The sequence below is a fragment of the Sceloporus occidentalis genome, unplaced genomic scaffold (assembly GCF_023333645.1).
Source record: "Sceloporus occidentalis isolate IW3139 unplaced genomic scaffold, rSceOcc1.0.p SCAF_1, whole genome shotgun sequence".
NCBI classification, from domain to species: domain Eukaryota; kingdom Metazoa; phylum Chordata; class Lepidosauria; order Squamata; family Phrynosomatidae; genus Sceloporus; species Sceloporus occidentalis.
In genome coordinates, this window is record NW_028316981.1 from 5,035,496 (window position 1) to 5,052,427 (window position 16,932).

Here is a 16,932-nt window from a genome sequence, read left to right on the forward strand (position 1 = left end):
GTTGTGTGGAGGGTTATTATCATACACTGCACCCACAGAACTCTGTTCATGGGAGTCATATAATAAAGACCTTCCCTTCTAACCCTCTAGCACAGAGTTCCCCTCCATTCCTGACTTCACAACCTGTGCCAACAAAAGATATTTGGTAGCCTTCTGCAGTCAGACAGACTACACTCAAAAAACTAAATTTTAGCTCTGGCACATAAAATACATTTTTCAGTGTTGTGGATGAACAGGGAACCTAGCCTTGTCCCATTCTCTCAACAGAAACCTTAAGACCATTTCCCAATTTAACATGATCCATACTTGCTGGCTCCAAAAACTTAAAAAAGTGTCTTTGGTTCGCAATGTGGCATGCGCAACCAGAATCCATCAACCAGTTCCCTTCTTCCTGGCTTAAACAAAATGTAGCCAAAACAATCTGCAACTTGACTCCCTGCTTCTTTTTCTCTGCACCACCGTGTTTCTGCAAGGCTGGACAGAAGTGTGGAAGATGCCACGTGGAACCACATCGGCAGCACTTCCTTACAGCAAATACACCATCTCCGCTGTTCACCTCACTATTACACTGAGGCTGAGCCAAAGATCTCTTAATGAATGAATGAATGAAATTTTATTTCTAGACCGCTATTCCTTGCAGATCACAGCAGTTTACAAAAACACTATCAAAACCAATACAAAGTGACAACCCATAGCCCAACAATACAAAAACCCACCCATACCATTTAAAAAGTCTTTGTGGTTTCACGGAGTTTGTCTGCCTTCCTCTGACACAGCTTTTGGGGTTTTTGTAGCAAAGAGGCTTCCCTCCCTCCCTCCCTCCCTCCTTGCAGCATGTGGGTGAGGCACTTGTGGAAGTGACAGTTTTGAGCATGGCTCAAAACAGATTTTTCTAAGCAAGCAATGGGGATTTGTCCTCACCCATCTGATAGCCAAATTCGAATCTAACCCTAAATACTGTGCTTTTAAACACTTGTTGTGCTCTTGCATGTGATAACCATTAGCAAATGGGCTTGCTTTTCTGGAGTGACTGCACTTTAGCCGGTATGCTCCCAAGAGTAGGGAGAGCATGCACAGAATGCTCCCAACAGCAGGGAAAGCATGCACAGAGAATGCTTCCAACAGACTTACAAGGCAGTTATACTGGCCTAATTAGCTAATTACATGACTGACTGCTAGTGCATCATGGACTACACGAAAGGACCTTGAAACTGTAGTATATGCACTGGTAATCTTTTGTTTAGATTTCTGCAATGCGCTCTACATGGGGCTACCTTTGTACCAAGTTCGGAAGCTTAAATTAGTTCAAAATGCGGCAGCCAAGTTGGTCACTGGCACCTCCAGGTCAGACCACATAACACCTGTATTAAAATCTTTACACTGGCTGCCAATTAGCTTCCGGGCCCAATACAAAGTATTGGTTATTACCTTTAAAGCCCTACGTGGCTTGGGCCCGAGTTACATGAGGGAACACCTCTCCCTACATAATCCGCCACGCACTCTAGAACAACTGGGAAGAATTTATTCTATCATAAAAGGGTTAGATTAGCAACCAATTTCCAAAGAGCATATAAGGCTATGGCCCCCTCTCTTTGGAACAATCTTCTGGAAGAGATCCAACTCATTCCTACTTTAGACGCCTTTCTCTCTCTCTCTCTCTCTCTGGCTTTACTTCGTGAACGAAGATTCAGGAAGGACTCATCCCGCACTTTCTACAAGCGCTGATGACTATAAAGGCCGATCCGAGATAAACAAGTCCGGTTGCAGAAAGCACAACAGAAAGTCTCCTTGGGTGATGTTTCTGGGTTGTGGTTCTTTCTGCGTTGTTGTTTCTCTTCGAGACTCGTTCGGTGTGAACGTTCAGAAAAGGCTGCAGCATCGTAGATAGTGCATCTCCATGCCTCCCAATGCGAGACCAGACCGGACCATTGTTGGTGATCAATTTGGCTGAGCCTGGGGTGTTGTTTCGGGGAGTCCTTGTATCTCTTTTTTGGGGCGCCCCTCTTACACTGACCCATGGAGAGTTCACCGTAGAATACTATTTTTGGGAGGCGATGGTCATCCTAGAAACGTGTCCTGCCCAGCACAGCTGCGCCCTCAATAGCATCGCCTCAATGTTAGTGATTCCTGCTTGCTCAATCGACCCTTTCTTGGGGGTCACCAGGTTGGGACTCACCCCTCCTCCTCCTCCAAATGGCCAGGCCTCCTCTTCCTCCAAGTGACTGCGGCTGCTGCCACCACTGCCTTCGTGCAGTTCTGAGGCTGCCTCCTCCTCCTCTTCCTCCATGGGGTGGCAATTGCCACTGCCATTGCACAGGGCTGGGGCTGCTTCCTCCTCCTGCTCTTCGAAGCCACTGCTGCCATTGCGCAGGGTGGCTGCCACCACCTCTTCTGCCTCCTCTATGCAGCCAGCGCCACCATGCAAGGCTGCTGCTGCTGCCGCCACTGCCATTGCAGTGGTGGCGGAAGCCTCGCATGATGGTGGCAGCGGCAGGCCAGAGGAGGCCTGGGTGGTGCTGGAGGAGGAGGAGGAGAAGTGTTGAGAAAGAGGAGGAAGCAGCAGAGCTTCCAGCAGCCTTTGCAGCCAGAAGACCTGCTCCTTCTTCCAGCCAGTGGCCTCCCTGATTGATTGGGAGGCTGGGAAGGCATGGGACTTCCTGCCACAAAGGCTGCTGGGGCTTATAGGCGACCGCAAGTCCTGTCCCTTCCTGGCCTCCCAACCAATCAGGAGGTCCAGTGGGTGGGACTTCCAGCCCCAAGGGGGGGGCACGGTTCAACAAAGGTTGGGAGCTGCTGCTTTATATTTCCATGGAACAATTAAAGTTATTTAAGGTTATGTTAATGAACCAGCATGGTATAGTGGTTTGAAAGTTGGAGTATGATCTAGAGATCAGGGTTTGACTCCTGGCTTGGCCAAGGAAACGCACTCAGTGAACTTGGGCATGTCACACTCTCTCAGCTTCAGAGGATGGAAATGGGAAAGGCCCTTTGAAGAGGCTTGCCAAGAACACCCCACGATAGGGATGCCATTAAGTCAGAAATGACTTGAATGCAAACAACAACAAGCCATTTGTAGAGCCAGAGGGATGTAGTGGTTTGAACATTGGACTATGACTCTGGAGATCATGATTCAGAAATGACTTGAAGGCACACAACAACAATAACAACAAATCATTTGTGGTCATTATTTTTGTTTTCTTAATACTCAACTGTAAGACTGCCTTTGAAGTTGAATCAAGCATTTTGCCGCTTCTCTTTGGCCCAGAAATCTCCGGATTGGAGCCACAGCGCTGTGTGTGCGGTTACTGTGGCCCCAATCCTGTACTTCCAGGGGCAGCACAAACTCGCCCCTTTCAGGTGGGTCTGTACAGCCCCTTAATGACACACCATAAATGAAGCTAAACAGGACATCTTCTGAAGGCTGGATGAAGGAAGAGCAATGCACAGGCATGAGCTTGCAGGAACTAGGGGCTCATTCTCACGTACATTTAAACCGGATTATGATTCGCTTTTGCTCCGGGTCAGTGAAGCGATTCCATTCGATGCGTTGTTCCCACTATGGAACCAGGTCTTTTCTTTATTCACTTCTTCTTTGGCACAATTGTCATTCCCACTAGTTTGTGCTGCTTCAAAATGCCCGTCTATCGTCTATGTGTCATCGGTGATTCAACTTGCAACTCATTCAAGAAAACACAGGAGGGAGCCCATGGGTGCCATGACCAGAATTCTTCCCAGGATGCATGTTTCCCTGGGTGTCAAGGAGAACTCTCCTCTGGGATGCATGCTATCTTGGGTGTCATGAAGGACTCTCCTCTGGGATACATTCTTCCATGGGTGTCATTGAGGACTCTCTCCAGGGATGCATGCATCCATGGGTGGCATGGAGGATTCTCCCATCGCCATCCTCTGAGGTTGAGAGAGTGTGACTAGCCCATGGTTACACACTAGTTTATATGGCTGATCTAATATTCAAACACTAGGCTCCAGAGTCCCAGTCCAACATGCAAACCACTGCATCACACTGCCTTGGAAGGATCACTCCCTCTTCTTCAGCCCAGCAGCTTGGACTCTACTCAAAAGTAAAGTCTGGGGAGCCAAGGAGGAGAGGGGGGAGAATCACTCCCTCTTTACCCCTAGCCCAGCAGCCCTGAGTAAGTCAAGCACACCATTTCCCCTTTGAGCAGCCCCACATGGGAACTATATATATATATTTAAAATGACAGATTATGTGATCCATTGGTTTTGCAGCTACTTGCTGAGCTGAGCTGCAGTTGGCCTGATCACTTGGCACACTCCCCAAGTAGTTGCAAATACAATGGATAACATATTCTGTCAATTTTTATTACAAAAAGAAAATATCTGATCATGCGCCCATAGGTCACACCACAAGCACAAAGGCTGTATTGGGTGGGGTGGGGATAGCTTATTTCCCCAAAACTGAGGATGGATGGTAAACACTCCTCTGCCAACCCCCTCTAGCATAGTCCCTCCCCTCCAGAATGATACGATTCAGATCCCTTGTTCCCACTTGTTGAACACACTTAGGAATTGAGTCTTTTCAAAAGAACCAGCAAAGAACTAGTGTCAGGAAAGAGCAGGTTTAGGGCACTTGCCTCACTTCATCATGACTGAAGCCGATCTCAGTAGGATTGAAACTGATTTTAAGTGGGAACAAGGCACATAAAACCCAATCAGCAATTAACTTTAAATCATAGTGAGAATGAGTCCTAAGTAGAGAAGTGGTAGATCCACAGGTTGGCCATGAGTTGAGGTCAACTCAGGGGCAGAGAATAATAACAACATTCTGCTTTTGTCAAGCCTCAGCCGGAATATTGGGTTCAGTTGAAGAAAAAGGTTGAAAACAAATGGAAGCATATCCACAGGAGGGTGAAATGGTGAAAGATCTGGAATCATGCCTCATAAGGAGCGACTTCGGGAACTGGGTATGTTTAGCCAAGGGAAGAGAAGGTTAAGAGGTGATATGATAGCCTTGTTTAAAAATTTCAGGTTATGTTGAGGATGGGGCACATTTGTTTTCTGCTGCTCCAGAGATATGGGCCTGGAGCAATGGAGTCAATCTCCAAACAAAGAAATTCCACCTAAACCATAGGAAGAACTTTCTGACAGTAAGACCTGTCTGACAGCAGAACACACTCCCTCCGAGATTTTGGTGGAGTCTCCTTCTTTGGATGTTTTTAATCAGAAGCTGGATCGCTGTTTGTCAAGAGTGCTTTCTTTGTGTATTCCCTGCATGGCAGAAAGGGGTTGGACTTGAAGGCCCTTCCAGTCTCTTCCAACTCTATGATTCTCTCTTTGCACAAAGATATTAAATAGCACAGAGGACAAAATGCACTGGTTTGAATTATAGTGCTGGAGACAGGTTCTACAAATACCATATAATCCGCCCTGCACTCTCAGAACAACCGGGAAGAACTTGCTCGAAGTTCCTACTTCGAGATATGTTACTACTTCTCAGAGGGCCTTTTCAGTAACGGCCCCCAAGCATTGGAATAGTCTTCCCGAGGAGCTCCGTCTCATTACCTCCCTTCAACTGTTTAAAAAGAGACTTAAAACCTTTCTCTTTAACCAAACATTCCCCCATGTACACTGAAGTTATGTTCGATCTCCTTTTCTCCCTCCCACTTACATACACCTATGAATTGGATTTTAATTGTATATTGTCGTTAATGTAATGTGGTTTTGATGTTTATGTTGTTTTAATAATTTTACTTTGTACACCACTTTGATCACTGCGGAAAAGCGGTATAGAAATAATAATAATAATAATAATAATAATAATAATAATTGTCAGGGGCTACAAAAAAGACAAATAAATGGGTGCTAGAGCAAATCAAGCTTGAACTCTCCCTAGAAGGCAAGAGGGTGCCGGCAGACCGCCCTTTTGGGCGGTCTGTAAAGCGCCTATGTGTCTTTTCTTTCTCACCCTGGAGCCATTCTCATCCTTTTTTCATGGGCTGCATCTACACTACAGAAGTAATGCGATTTCACCCTGCTTTAACTGCCCTGGCTCCATGCTATGGAATCCTGGGATTTGGATTTTTGAAGGAGAATTTGCCTTCTCAGTCAGAAGGCAGTGGAGCCACAACAAACTAAAAATCTCAGGGCTCCAGGTTGAGAAAGAAAAGATACATAGTAGGCAGGATGAGCATGGAACCAGCAGGATGAGCAGATGTCCTCTTTTTCTGGGGTATATCTTACATTTCAGTCTTCTGTCCAGGAGGAATTCCAAAAATGTCCTCCCTTTTGAGCATTACTATGAAGCATGAATTTATATTTATATGAGGGGTATCAGCTTTTATATGGTCATGTCCTCCATTTACTTGAAAGCCCTATGTTTTGTAGTGCCTTGTCCTCCTTTGCGGTTAGGACAGCTGGTCACCATGGGAGCCAAAGGCAGCTAAAGTGGTGTCAAACTGCAGCCCTGGTCCTCTCACCTGGTGACCCTACTGGTTTTCTTCTCTTTCTTGTGACACCCTTTTCTGCCCCTTGGGTGAAGATTTTTAGTTTTTAAGGGTCATAGATGGACCACTACCACCCCATAAATTCATGGGGATGGGATCCAGATTCTTCCACATCACTAGAATGAATAATGCTTCCAGCTTGCAAAAGCAGTATGTGTGCATTAGTCTCCATTCACAGGAATAAATAAATCTTTACCCTATAAAAATCTAATTGGCTTTTTGACTAATTCTCAATACAATGACTAAAGATTGGAACCTAAGTTGTATGTCATGTTTAGCTTTAACAAACAAAACAGCAGAAATCAAGGAGTGAAAATAATTATGATGGGCGACAGGGGTGCCAAAATATTTCTTGGCTAGGGTGGAAAAATATCTAGAACAGTCCTGCTCCAGATAATTACTGTCTTTCACTCATTGAGCATCATCCCTTAGACATTTTAAATGTCAGCTGTGATGGACCTCTCTCCAGCTTCCAGCCCTTGGGCTCCCATTGCTCACTTTTCCCTTTTACTCTCAAATCCCCTCCTTGGATCTGATACTCAGGTGTCACTCTCATCTCCACTGTGGAGAAGCAGCTGTGTTCAGAATTATAAAACTTCACCACTTCTCCATCTCAATTCTCAAATGAACCTGTCAGACATAATAGTAGTAAATAAGACAAGATTTATTATATAACAAGGAGGTAAACATGAATACACTGAACTCTTTTCTCGTTAACAAAACCCTCTTCAGATTTTCCCCATCTCAGACGGCCCTGACTCTGTTTCATTTTCTCCCCACCTGGCTCTTTAACATACAAGCCTCTACTCTGCATCCTTCCCCTGCTTAGGCTCTTCTTCACATAGAGGCCTTTCCAAGGTAAGCCACTTTGGGGTTTCACATCACAAAAGAATAGTGCTTTTTATGTGATGTGAATTTGAAATGACACTCCAGACCAGTGCTTCCCAAACTTTGGTCATCTAGGAGTTTTGGCCTTCAGATCCCAGAATTCCTCACTGGCTTGGGTTTCTGGGAACTGAAGTTCAAAACACCTGGAGGACTAAAGTTTGGAACTACTGCTCCAGATAGAAACTGGATTTCACAAATTTAGAATCCTTTAGATATTTTAATATGACACCTGCCCATCATGCTTTTCTCAAATGACAACCTTTTACCCTATGGATCATCCTTGCTTTTGTGTATTTCCCCAATACAGTCAAACCAGTTCAGTCGTGTGAACTCTTTTTCAAGGTAGAAGTCAGAGCCTTTGCTTCTGTATCTTTTAAGGCATTGGTTTAGTCGGGGTACTGCTTTAACTTTGCCCTCAGTTTGCTAACTCTAGACTTAGGGGTTTATCACACTGGGGAAATCCCATGCAAAAACAGGATTTAAAAGCTGGGAAATTTTCACACACGTCGTTGTTAACGTTGTGTTAACCTGAACAGAAAGTAGACTAAAGCCACTCCTTTTTACTTTGGGGATTTTCAGAGAGAAAAAAGGAGCAGCTTTTGTCTACTTTCCATTTGGGTTAATACCACTTTAATGATGTTGTGTGAAAAGCAACCCCCTTTTGCATTCCCCCCCCCCCCCCCAATTTAAACCCTCATTTCTACACGGGACTTCCCCAGTCTGATAAACTAAAATGGCAAAAACACACTTTCTGTACTATTTCTGTTCCTTCACCATTTCCAGATCCATATTTAGCCCTGGGGAGCTAGGAAGAGCATCCATTTTCAACTATTTATGCAGAGGCTCTGGGAGGGCTTCCAAAACATCTTCACATATCAGCTCTGCGGTCTCTTGTCTCTTTTTTCCCTTTGGATCTCCCAAGATCATCTGGTTGGCTGGAGATCAGTGAAATTTCCTGCTCCACATTCAGGTTGATCTCTTCTTTCATCTTTGAAAGGTCCCCTTGTTGAGTTACAGAAATGAAGCCAGGTCCTGTTTATGAAGCAAACAAAACAGATTATCAAAAAGTAAACTTCCAATTGCTTTTAATCTGCACACATTACCTGGCTGGTCAAAAGCTAAGTGCTATTGGCCCGTTACAAACGGGCCTTTAAGTACGGACTCAGTCCATACTAGGGTTAAAAAGGGGCGTCACTTCCGGACTCCCCTAACCCTAGTATGGACTGAGTCTGTACAAAATGGCGGTGCCCCTTCCACATGGGGGCCACCATGACGACGTCACGACCGCGCCTCCTCTATACGGGGCGGTGCGAACGTGACGTCGTTGCTCCGTGCAAGGGCACTTAGTGCGCCCATTTTGGAGCTCCTTCCTGGTTTGCGTCGCTGGGTGCAGCCTTCAGACGGCTGCGCCCAGCAACGCAAGGGAGAAAGGGACCAAGCGGCCCCTTTCTCCTCCTCCCCGCCGCCGCGGGGTGTCCTTGAGGCTTGAAGTGGCGGATCAGGGCCTCAGCGGCTGCCGCTCTACCCACTGAGGCCCCGATCCCGCGGGGAAAGGGGCGGGTACCTGCCATTGTTTACTGGAGCTGGCTGGGGAAGATACTTGAGTTGTGTACTCCTTCACAACAAAGGATGGCCTAAACAGCCCTTGCGCTCCCTTCCAACTCCATGATCCTAAGACACCTGGGAGTTGTAGCCCAAGACGTTGGGGGCATATTCAGCTAGATGTGCCTGGTTTAATGGAGAGCTGGTATTCCTTTCCAAGTGACTTGTCTCCACTGAATAGGCCTCCCCCAAATGTTCGCTATGTCAGGGATGATGGGAGTTGTTGCTCTTCACCTCTGGCTCGAACTCACCACCTTGTTACGCACCGGGGCTGACCAGTTTTGGTCAGTGGTTAAAGCTTTGCTCTAAAGCAGCAGAGTTACAGAGAATAGGCTGAAGACCCTGACAAACTCTCCAAGCCTTCTCACTCTTGCTTCCACAGAAGTCTTCCCACTTCTTCAGGATCCAGCTGGCTCTTGTATCTTTACCCAAGACACCAGACAACTCAGTAGTCTTATATAAAAGATCTACTTTATTCTACTATATACAGCTCCAAAACTATCCAACACAACTCCAATACAACAATACTCCTCACTACTACTACCCACTGCTACTACCCACAAAATACATTAGGATTCATAGGCCCCATACAGACAGGCCAAAATAAAGCTGCTTCGAGTCACTTTGGCGGTATGCTGTTTCAATGATGCATGCGTCCTAAGAGTTTGGAAGCCATGCCAAAGCCACGATTCAGTCCTAAGGACTGTAGTGTAGCTTTGGCACAGCTTCCAGACTCTTGGGACACATGTATCATTGACATAGCATACCTCCAAAGTGACTCGAAGCAGCTTTATTTTGGCCTGTCTGTATGGGGCCATAGTCATTATTATAGTCCTTGGATCATACCACCCACTCTTGTCAGTATCCACCCAGTGGGCGTGTACATCCATTCTCATTGGTTCTCTTGTTTCTACCCAGAATTAATGATTTCATCATCTCAGCCTTGACCACTTAACAATTCTCAGGTGTGTTCAATTATCCACTTTGCATTTCTGTCCTTGGCATTTAGGACTTGTTAATTCCATTACCTTCTACACCTGTGTGGCTCTTAATTGCTTCTGCTGAGTCACCCTGACTCTCACATACAAGTTTTATTTCATTCACTGTATATCCCATGTTGCTTTTTCCTTAACACGCTATGGATCACATGGGGCAAAATTGGAAGTTTAAAGTGATCATCCAGGGCTTAGGGAGAAATTTGCAGCTGTTTTTCACATGAAGCTGCAGGCAAATTGGGAAAACTACCAAATTTCCATTTCCATTTTGCTTATAAACTGACTCCACTCACTTAATGGCTGCTGTGTGAAAAACCAAGGCTCCAGATGCATTTGGTTTCCTGATTTCCCAAGCTGCCTTGTTCCCTTCTTAAACAGATTCACACACACTTCCCTCGCCCAGCCTCTTTCATCCTCTTTGCAAGCTGTAATGAAAGGAAGAGCTCATGGGAGAAGGCACAGAGAAAGCGTTTTGGAAGTCCTCCTAGACAGGAGGGAGAAATGGAGGACATGCCTTGGAAAAGGAGGGCATGGAATCAGGCAGGCTTATGGACCCAGCCTCCTCCTTTCCCCCTCTCTCTCTCGTGTGTTTGTGCATCTTTGTGTGTGGTTTTAGGAGTTTGCAAAGGGCAGCCTCATTCTGCCTTTCTCTGAAACACCTTTTGGGGCTTCTGTGGCAAAGAGGACCCCCGCTTGGTATCCCCTCCCCTCCCTGGAACCTGTGTGGGTGTGCGCACGCACTCACACTTGTGGAAATGACAGTTTTGAGCATGCTCAGAGAAGGTATTTCTAAGCAGGCAATGAGGATTTGTCTGTCTCCTTTTGATAGCCAAATTCGCATTGGGCCCACTTTAATGTGCTTTTAACCCCTTGTGGTGCTCTGTGTGTGATAACCAATAGCAAATGGGATTGCTTTTCTGGGCTGCCACCACTCTAACAATTTTTGGGAAGGAAGCACATAGGTCGACGTGTGATAAAGTCCTATGAGTCAAGATAATATATGGGCCCATTTCAGACGAATATTCCTTCACTGATTTTTTTAAACACTGTGAAACTAATGGACTTATTAACCAGACAGGAAAGCAGATTAATAAGCAATGAAGTGTTTCTATCTTATTTCTACCTTCAATGCACTAATGTACAATAAAAATGAGAAACCCCAACTGTTCCCAGGTGGCAGATTTAGGAGATATTTTGGGTGAAAATAAAGTAATTAACTCTGAGAGCAGGAACTCACTTTGTAATAATGGCAGCAACAGTCTTTTTCTTTTGGGAAAAAAAAAATGATTATTCTAGCAAGCAGATCATAATGAAAGAGGAAATACAGTGGGCCCTTGGTCTCCACTGGGGTTTGGCTCCAGGATCAGCCATGGATACCAAAATCTGCGAACACGCAAGCCCCCATTAAATACAATGGCGTAATAAAATGGTGTCCCTTATGTAAAATGGCAAAATCAAGGTTTCCTTTTGGAATTTATCTGTATCTTAGGCGGGATACAGACGGGCAAAAAGGGGTGTATTCATGACGTCATGAAGGTAGAGCCTTCAGACAGGCCTTACCTGAATGCCGCGCTGAACACACCCCCCACACGCCCCAAGCGGGAAGAAGCGGCATTAAAAAGGTGCTGCTTTTCTCCGCTTCTTTTCCGTTTGATGCGCAGCTGCGCAGCTCTGTCTGTAAGCTGCTGCACCGGTACATCAGAATTGCTACCCCGCTTATTTAAGTTGCCCATTTAAAAGCTCCGTGTCTGCTGCGTCGCATAATGAGTCGGGGTCCTGGAACATGCGCAGTTTGCAGTCAGGCTTTAATTGCAGCGTCAGCTGCCATGCAGGTGTGGAAGCTGCAGCACAGCTGCAGCGCATTTTAAGGCTCGTAACCCTAACCCTAACCCTAACCCTAGAGCAACATGTACGCATGCGCTGCTTGGAAAGTTTGGACTTTAAAGTGAGCCCCTACACACATTCCTGTGCCATTTTCACCTAACAATAAAAAAACCCTAAAACTTTAAATATTTACATATGTACAAGGGAGGTGATGGGGGATGGCAGGGGGACAGCGGTGGCTGTGCATTGCAGATTCAGCAAGAGCGCGGGTACCAAAGGAGAGGAGGCATCCATGATGCTGGTGACACTGGCAAAGTGCAAGTGGACAAGGATGCCAACACCAGCTGATCACCAGCTGGCAGGAGACCACCATTGTTCTTGGGCAGAGCGGGGGGAAAAGTTTTAAAGGGGCTTGGGCACTTTAAATGTGCCCATAGGCTTTCTGCCGCCGCTGCTTAGCGCTGCAGCTGCGCAGCTGCGCATCCGCCAGCCGGCAAAGGAAAAAAAAAAGCCCCGTTTTTGGCCGCCCGTGAGGAAGCTGCATCTCTCTTTGCAGCATCCTCCGAGGTGGCGGTTTGGAAACTGCGGGTCAGAAACGGCCCCAGGTGAGGCGTCTTCACTGCCCCCCATGTGGAAGCCCCATCTCCTGAGCCATGCCCCAGGGGCGGGTGGTCTGGAGGCTCCGTATTCAGCAGAATACACCTCCAAGACGTCTTCCCCTGCCCGTTTGTATCCCGCCTTAGTACTTTCAAGCTATCGATGGTTGATTCCATGGATAAAAAAATTCATCAGATATGGAGGGCTAACTGGTTTCGATCAGCAGAAAAGAGAAGAGCTCCAGTGTTGCAGTGGTTAAATGCCTGTCCCGCAGCCACTCACTCACAAACCATAACGTTGCAAGTTCAATACCTGCCAGGGCTCAAGCTTGACTCAGGCTTGTATCCTTCGGAGGTTGCTAAAATGACGACCCAGCATGCTGAGGGCAATGAGCTCACAGTGGTAAACCACTTAGTGACTGCTTAGGCAGTATGAAGCGATATATCAATGAAGCTGCTATTGCTATTGCTAAGAGCTCTGGGCTCCCACTACCACATATTTTCCATTGTCTATGGACACATGTGGAAGCTGGACAGTAAGGAAAGTGAACCCATTTGAAATGTGACGCTGCAAGAGAGGTGTGCAGGTACCATAGGTTGCTATAAAGGCAAATGAATGGGTTCTAGAACATAACAGGCATGAAGCTTTGTTACTCAGTGGCCGTGAAAATCTTCTGGTTATAGCAAAAGCAAGTACGTTTTTATACCGCTTATCAGTGAACTAGTTCTCCCTAAGTGGTTTATAATGTATGAACTATTTGCTAACAAACCTGCAAAAGGATGGAAGGCTGAGATGACCCTGGAGCCCTCCAGGATCAAACTGAGAAAGTTCTGGCTGTAGGACCAGCATTTAAGCACTGCAGCACCAGGGCTCCTGCTTATGCTTGTCACACTCTCTCAGCCTCAGAAAATGGCAAAGACAAACCCTCTCAGAGAAGTGGCAAATCTTGATAAGAAAACCCTCTGATAACATTGCCTTTTGACAATCATAAGTTGGAAATCACTTGAAGGCAACGAGGCAAAACCAGCAATAAGCAGTCTAATGCTCTTAGGCTATCATTACAGAATGAGCCTTCAGGTCACTTTGTGACAGGAGACCATGCAATTGTACCAGCAATAGCCACACAATGGGCAAAACCTGTGAGCCAACAATACCTGTATCCGGGGTTTTCCATGCTGGCAAAGAGTCTGATATGTCAGCTTCTGTGATCTCTTCTTCCGCAGGGGTTCTCTGCAGGGCATCCACTTCCTCTTCTGGTATCTCAGATAGCTCTCCTTGTGAGACACTGTGGGGGGAATCTAGCACCTTCTGTGAGGCATCCACTGTTTCCTTTGGGGGGAACAGTTTTTCTTTGGGGATATTCCACAGCCTCTTCCCCAAAGCATTAAGCTTGTCTTCCAGGGCACCCAGTTCATTCAATGGTAAATCTTGCACACTAGTCCACAAGGCAGTGAGCTTATCTTGGTGGATACCCATCTCCTCCCTTAGGGCATCCCTCAGAGCATCTTTCAAAGGCTTCAAATTTTCTTGCAAGTTACATACTCTATTCCGGGACCCAGCCTGCAGTAATATATTCAGAGTATACACCTTCTCCCACACCGCAAACATCTTCAGTGGGAAACCCCACAGGGTCTTCACTTTCCTCCACATGTCACACATCTCCTTCAGTGGGACATCTTGCAAGTCATCCCACAAGGCATCCTGCTTCTCCTTAGCTGGGGCATCTCTTGGAAAACCCACTATGGCATCAAGCAAATCACTTGTGATCTCACGCAGGGCACTCAGCTTCTTCAGTGGGATGGCCCTCAGGATATCTTGCATGGCCTCCAACTTCTTCTGCAGAGCCCCCACCTCCTCTTGGGGGCCTTCCCTGAGAGCATTGAGGCAGGCATCCACCACCTCCTGGAGTTCATCCATTGCATAAAGATTGATATCCCATAGGGCAAAGTCCAGCTCTTTCACTTTTTCCCAGAGGGCATTTTCCTGGCCATGGCATGGGGCACTTTGCTCCTCCTGCAAGGCATCATGCAGTTCATCCACCTTTTTCACATTGCTCATGTTCTGCAAGAACTTCAAAAGGTAATACTTCAGGGAATTCACATTCTCCTGTGACAAGCCATGATCCTCCAGAAAGATCTTTCTGAAGTCATTCTGAAACCAGGCATTCCACAGGGCTTCCGCTTCCAGCTCCAGGACCCAAATGATCCCTAAGATGAAGTCACCCAGTTCATCCTTCTGGACTTCCCAATCTTTCTGGAGGGCCTCCACCTTCTCTTGAGTGGTATCACCACCACCCTGCAGGGCATCCACTTCCTTTTGCAGGTTATCCACAATCTCCTGAAGTTCTTCAAAAGTGACTGTCTCCTCCCCCTCCTCCTCTTCCTCCTCCTCCTGGTCCCCACTGGGAGGTACTGGGGGGTCCATCATGGCCTGGACTCCCTGCTTCCCTTGCAGGTCCTTTGCCTTCTCTTGGTTGGCACCTCTCTGCAGAGCATCAAGTTCCTTTCGCAAGGCATTGACTTCCTTTTGCAGGGCATAGAGTTTCTTTAGCAGGGCATTTAATTCCTTTCGCAGGGCATCAAATTCCTTTCGCAGGGCAGTGAGTTTCTTTCGCAGGGCATTGTTTTCCTTTACCACGACATTGAGTACCTTTAGCAGGACATCGAATTCCTTTCGCCCGGCATTGAGTTCCTTTTGCAGGGTATGCATATTCTCCCAAAGGGCATCCAAAGTTACTCTTGCCTCTTCCTCCTGGTCCCCACTGGGAGACACTGGGGGATTCAGGGTGGTCAGGACTCCCTGCTTACTTTGCAGATCCTTTGCCTTTTGACGGGTGGCAACCCCCTGCAGAGCATCGAGTTCCTTTCGCAGGGCATCAAGTTTGTTTCTCGGGGCATCAAATACCTTTCTCACATCATCGAATTCCTTTAGCATGGCATCGAGATCCTTTGGCAGGGCATCATATTCCTTTCTCATGGCATCGAGTTTCTTTTGCAGGGCATCTGCCTTCTCCTGCTGGACATCCACAATGGCTTCCATTCCCTCTGGGTTTTCACTGTGGGGCACTGGGTCCACATTGGCCAGGACTCCGCGGTTCCCTTTCAGGTCCTCCACCTTCTCTTGGGTTGCACCATCTTGGAGGGCATTCTCCTTCTCCTGAAGGTTGGTGTCCAGGACTCCCTGCTTCTCTTGCAGGTTCTTCACCTTCCCTTGGAGGGTGGCACCCCTTTGCAGGACATAGACTTCCTCTTCCAGGGTGTCCGCTTCTTTCTCCAGGGTGTCCACCTTCTCTGTCAGGACATCCAAGGTGGCTTCCTCATTCTCCTTTGGGTCCCCACTGGGGGTCTCTTGGGGGTCCATGTTGACCTTGCTCTTCTCCTGCCCATCCAGAGCCAATGGTGGGGCCAGGGGTGCTGCGGCCAGGGCTCCACTGGGCTCCATTTAGGCCCCCCCAAAGTCCTGGGCCTTTTGAATGGTGACCAAGCCCAGTCCGAGGAGGCTGAGGAGCTCCTTCTTCAGGCTGGGGCCCTCCTCCTCCTCCTTCTGCTCAGCCTCAACCAGGGCCCCGTCCCTGCCTCTCAGGGCCTCTTTCTCAGCCTGGCCAACTGCCGTTTCCTGCCCTTTTTATACCTGAAGAACCGCAGGGAGCAGGTGCCTCAGGGCCGCTCCCTCCGCGCGGAGGAGGAAAAGGAGTCCCTCCAGAGGCCTCCCCAGCCAGGCAGCCTCTCCTCCTCCTCCTCCCTTTGGGGCACCCTCCTCCTTCCCTCCGTCCCCAGAGTATGATGATGATGATGATGCCAGAGCCAAAGAGCCTCTGCCCCAGGACTAGGGACCAGTCAAGGAACCCTCCATTCCTCCCTTGGGGCCTAGTTTCTGCAGCCCCTTTGGCGGAGGGATACTGAGGGAGGCAGGCAGAGAGGGAGAGCAGGGACATTGGCAATCTATATAAAATGCATTAAAAAAAAGAGAGGTGATATGATAGACCTGTTTAAATATTTGAAGGGATGTCATATTGAGGAGGGAGCAAGCTTGTTTTCTGCTGCTCCAGAGACTAGGACCCAGAACAATGAATGCAAGCTCCAGGAAAAGAGATTCCACATCTTTAAACAGAGGATGGATGGTCATCTGTCAGTGATGCTTTGATTTAGATTTCCACGATTCTATGAATCTGTGATTCTGTTCCAACAGGCTTTTACAAATGGATTGAAAGTGCGTTTAACAATCTGCTGTTTTGCTGACTTTTGTCTCTTTAATCAATTTGTTTAAACCATTTATAATTCTGTAGATACAGTATGTAGAAAGAACTTGTAGCACTTTTGAGACTAACTGAAAGAAAGAAGTTGGCAGCATGAGCTTTTGTAGACTTCAGTCTACTTCCCGAGATGCTTTTATGGCTAGATCTTTGGATTCTGTATATGGTTTGCTTGCATTATAACAATACCTTCTGGTATGCTTGCCTCAAGGTTCTGTATGTCCTTTTATCTGTATTTGCTTCCATTTTTGTAAGACACATAATTTCCCAGTTTTAAGGAAAAGCTCATATC

The 16,932-nt window shown here is 47.0% G+C and overlaps 1 protein-coding gene across 2 annotated transcripts; it reads right to left on the reverse strand.

The window, feature by feature from the left end:
- Positions 1 to 8,068: 8,068 nt before the first annotated feature.
- Positions 8,069 to 15,972, reverse strand: LOC149320454 (uncharacterized). 2 transcript variants are annotated; one of them, XM_089500735.1, is made up of 3 exons: positions 13,543 to 15,972; positions 10,261 to 10,392; positions 8,069 to 8,402 (listed from the first exon to the last, which is right to left on the reverse strand). In XM_089500735.1, exons 1-3 carry the CDS (start codon positions 15,827 to 15,829, stop codon positions 8,239 to 8,241), a joined length of 2,583 nt encoding a protein of 860 aa, XP_089356861.1. In that variant the 5' UTR covers positions 15,830 to 15,972; the 3' UTR covers positions 8,069 to 8,238. The 2 variants fall into 2 exon arrangements, with proteins under 2 accessions (XP_089356861.1, XP_089356868.1); XM_089500742.1 differs by lacking the exon at positions 10,261 to 10,392.
- Positions 15,973 to 16,932: the final 960 nt, after the last annotated feature.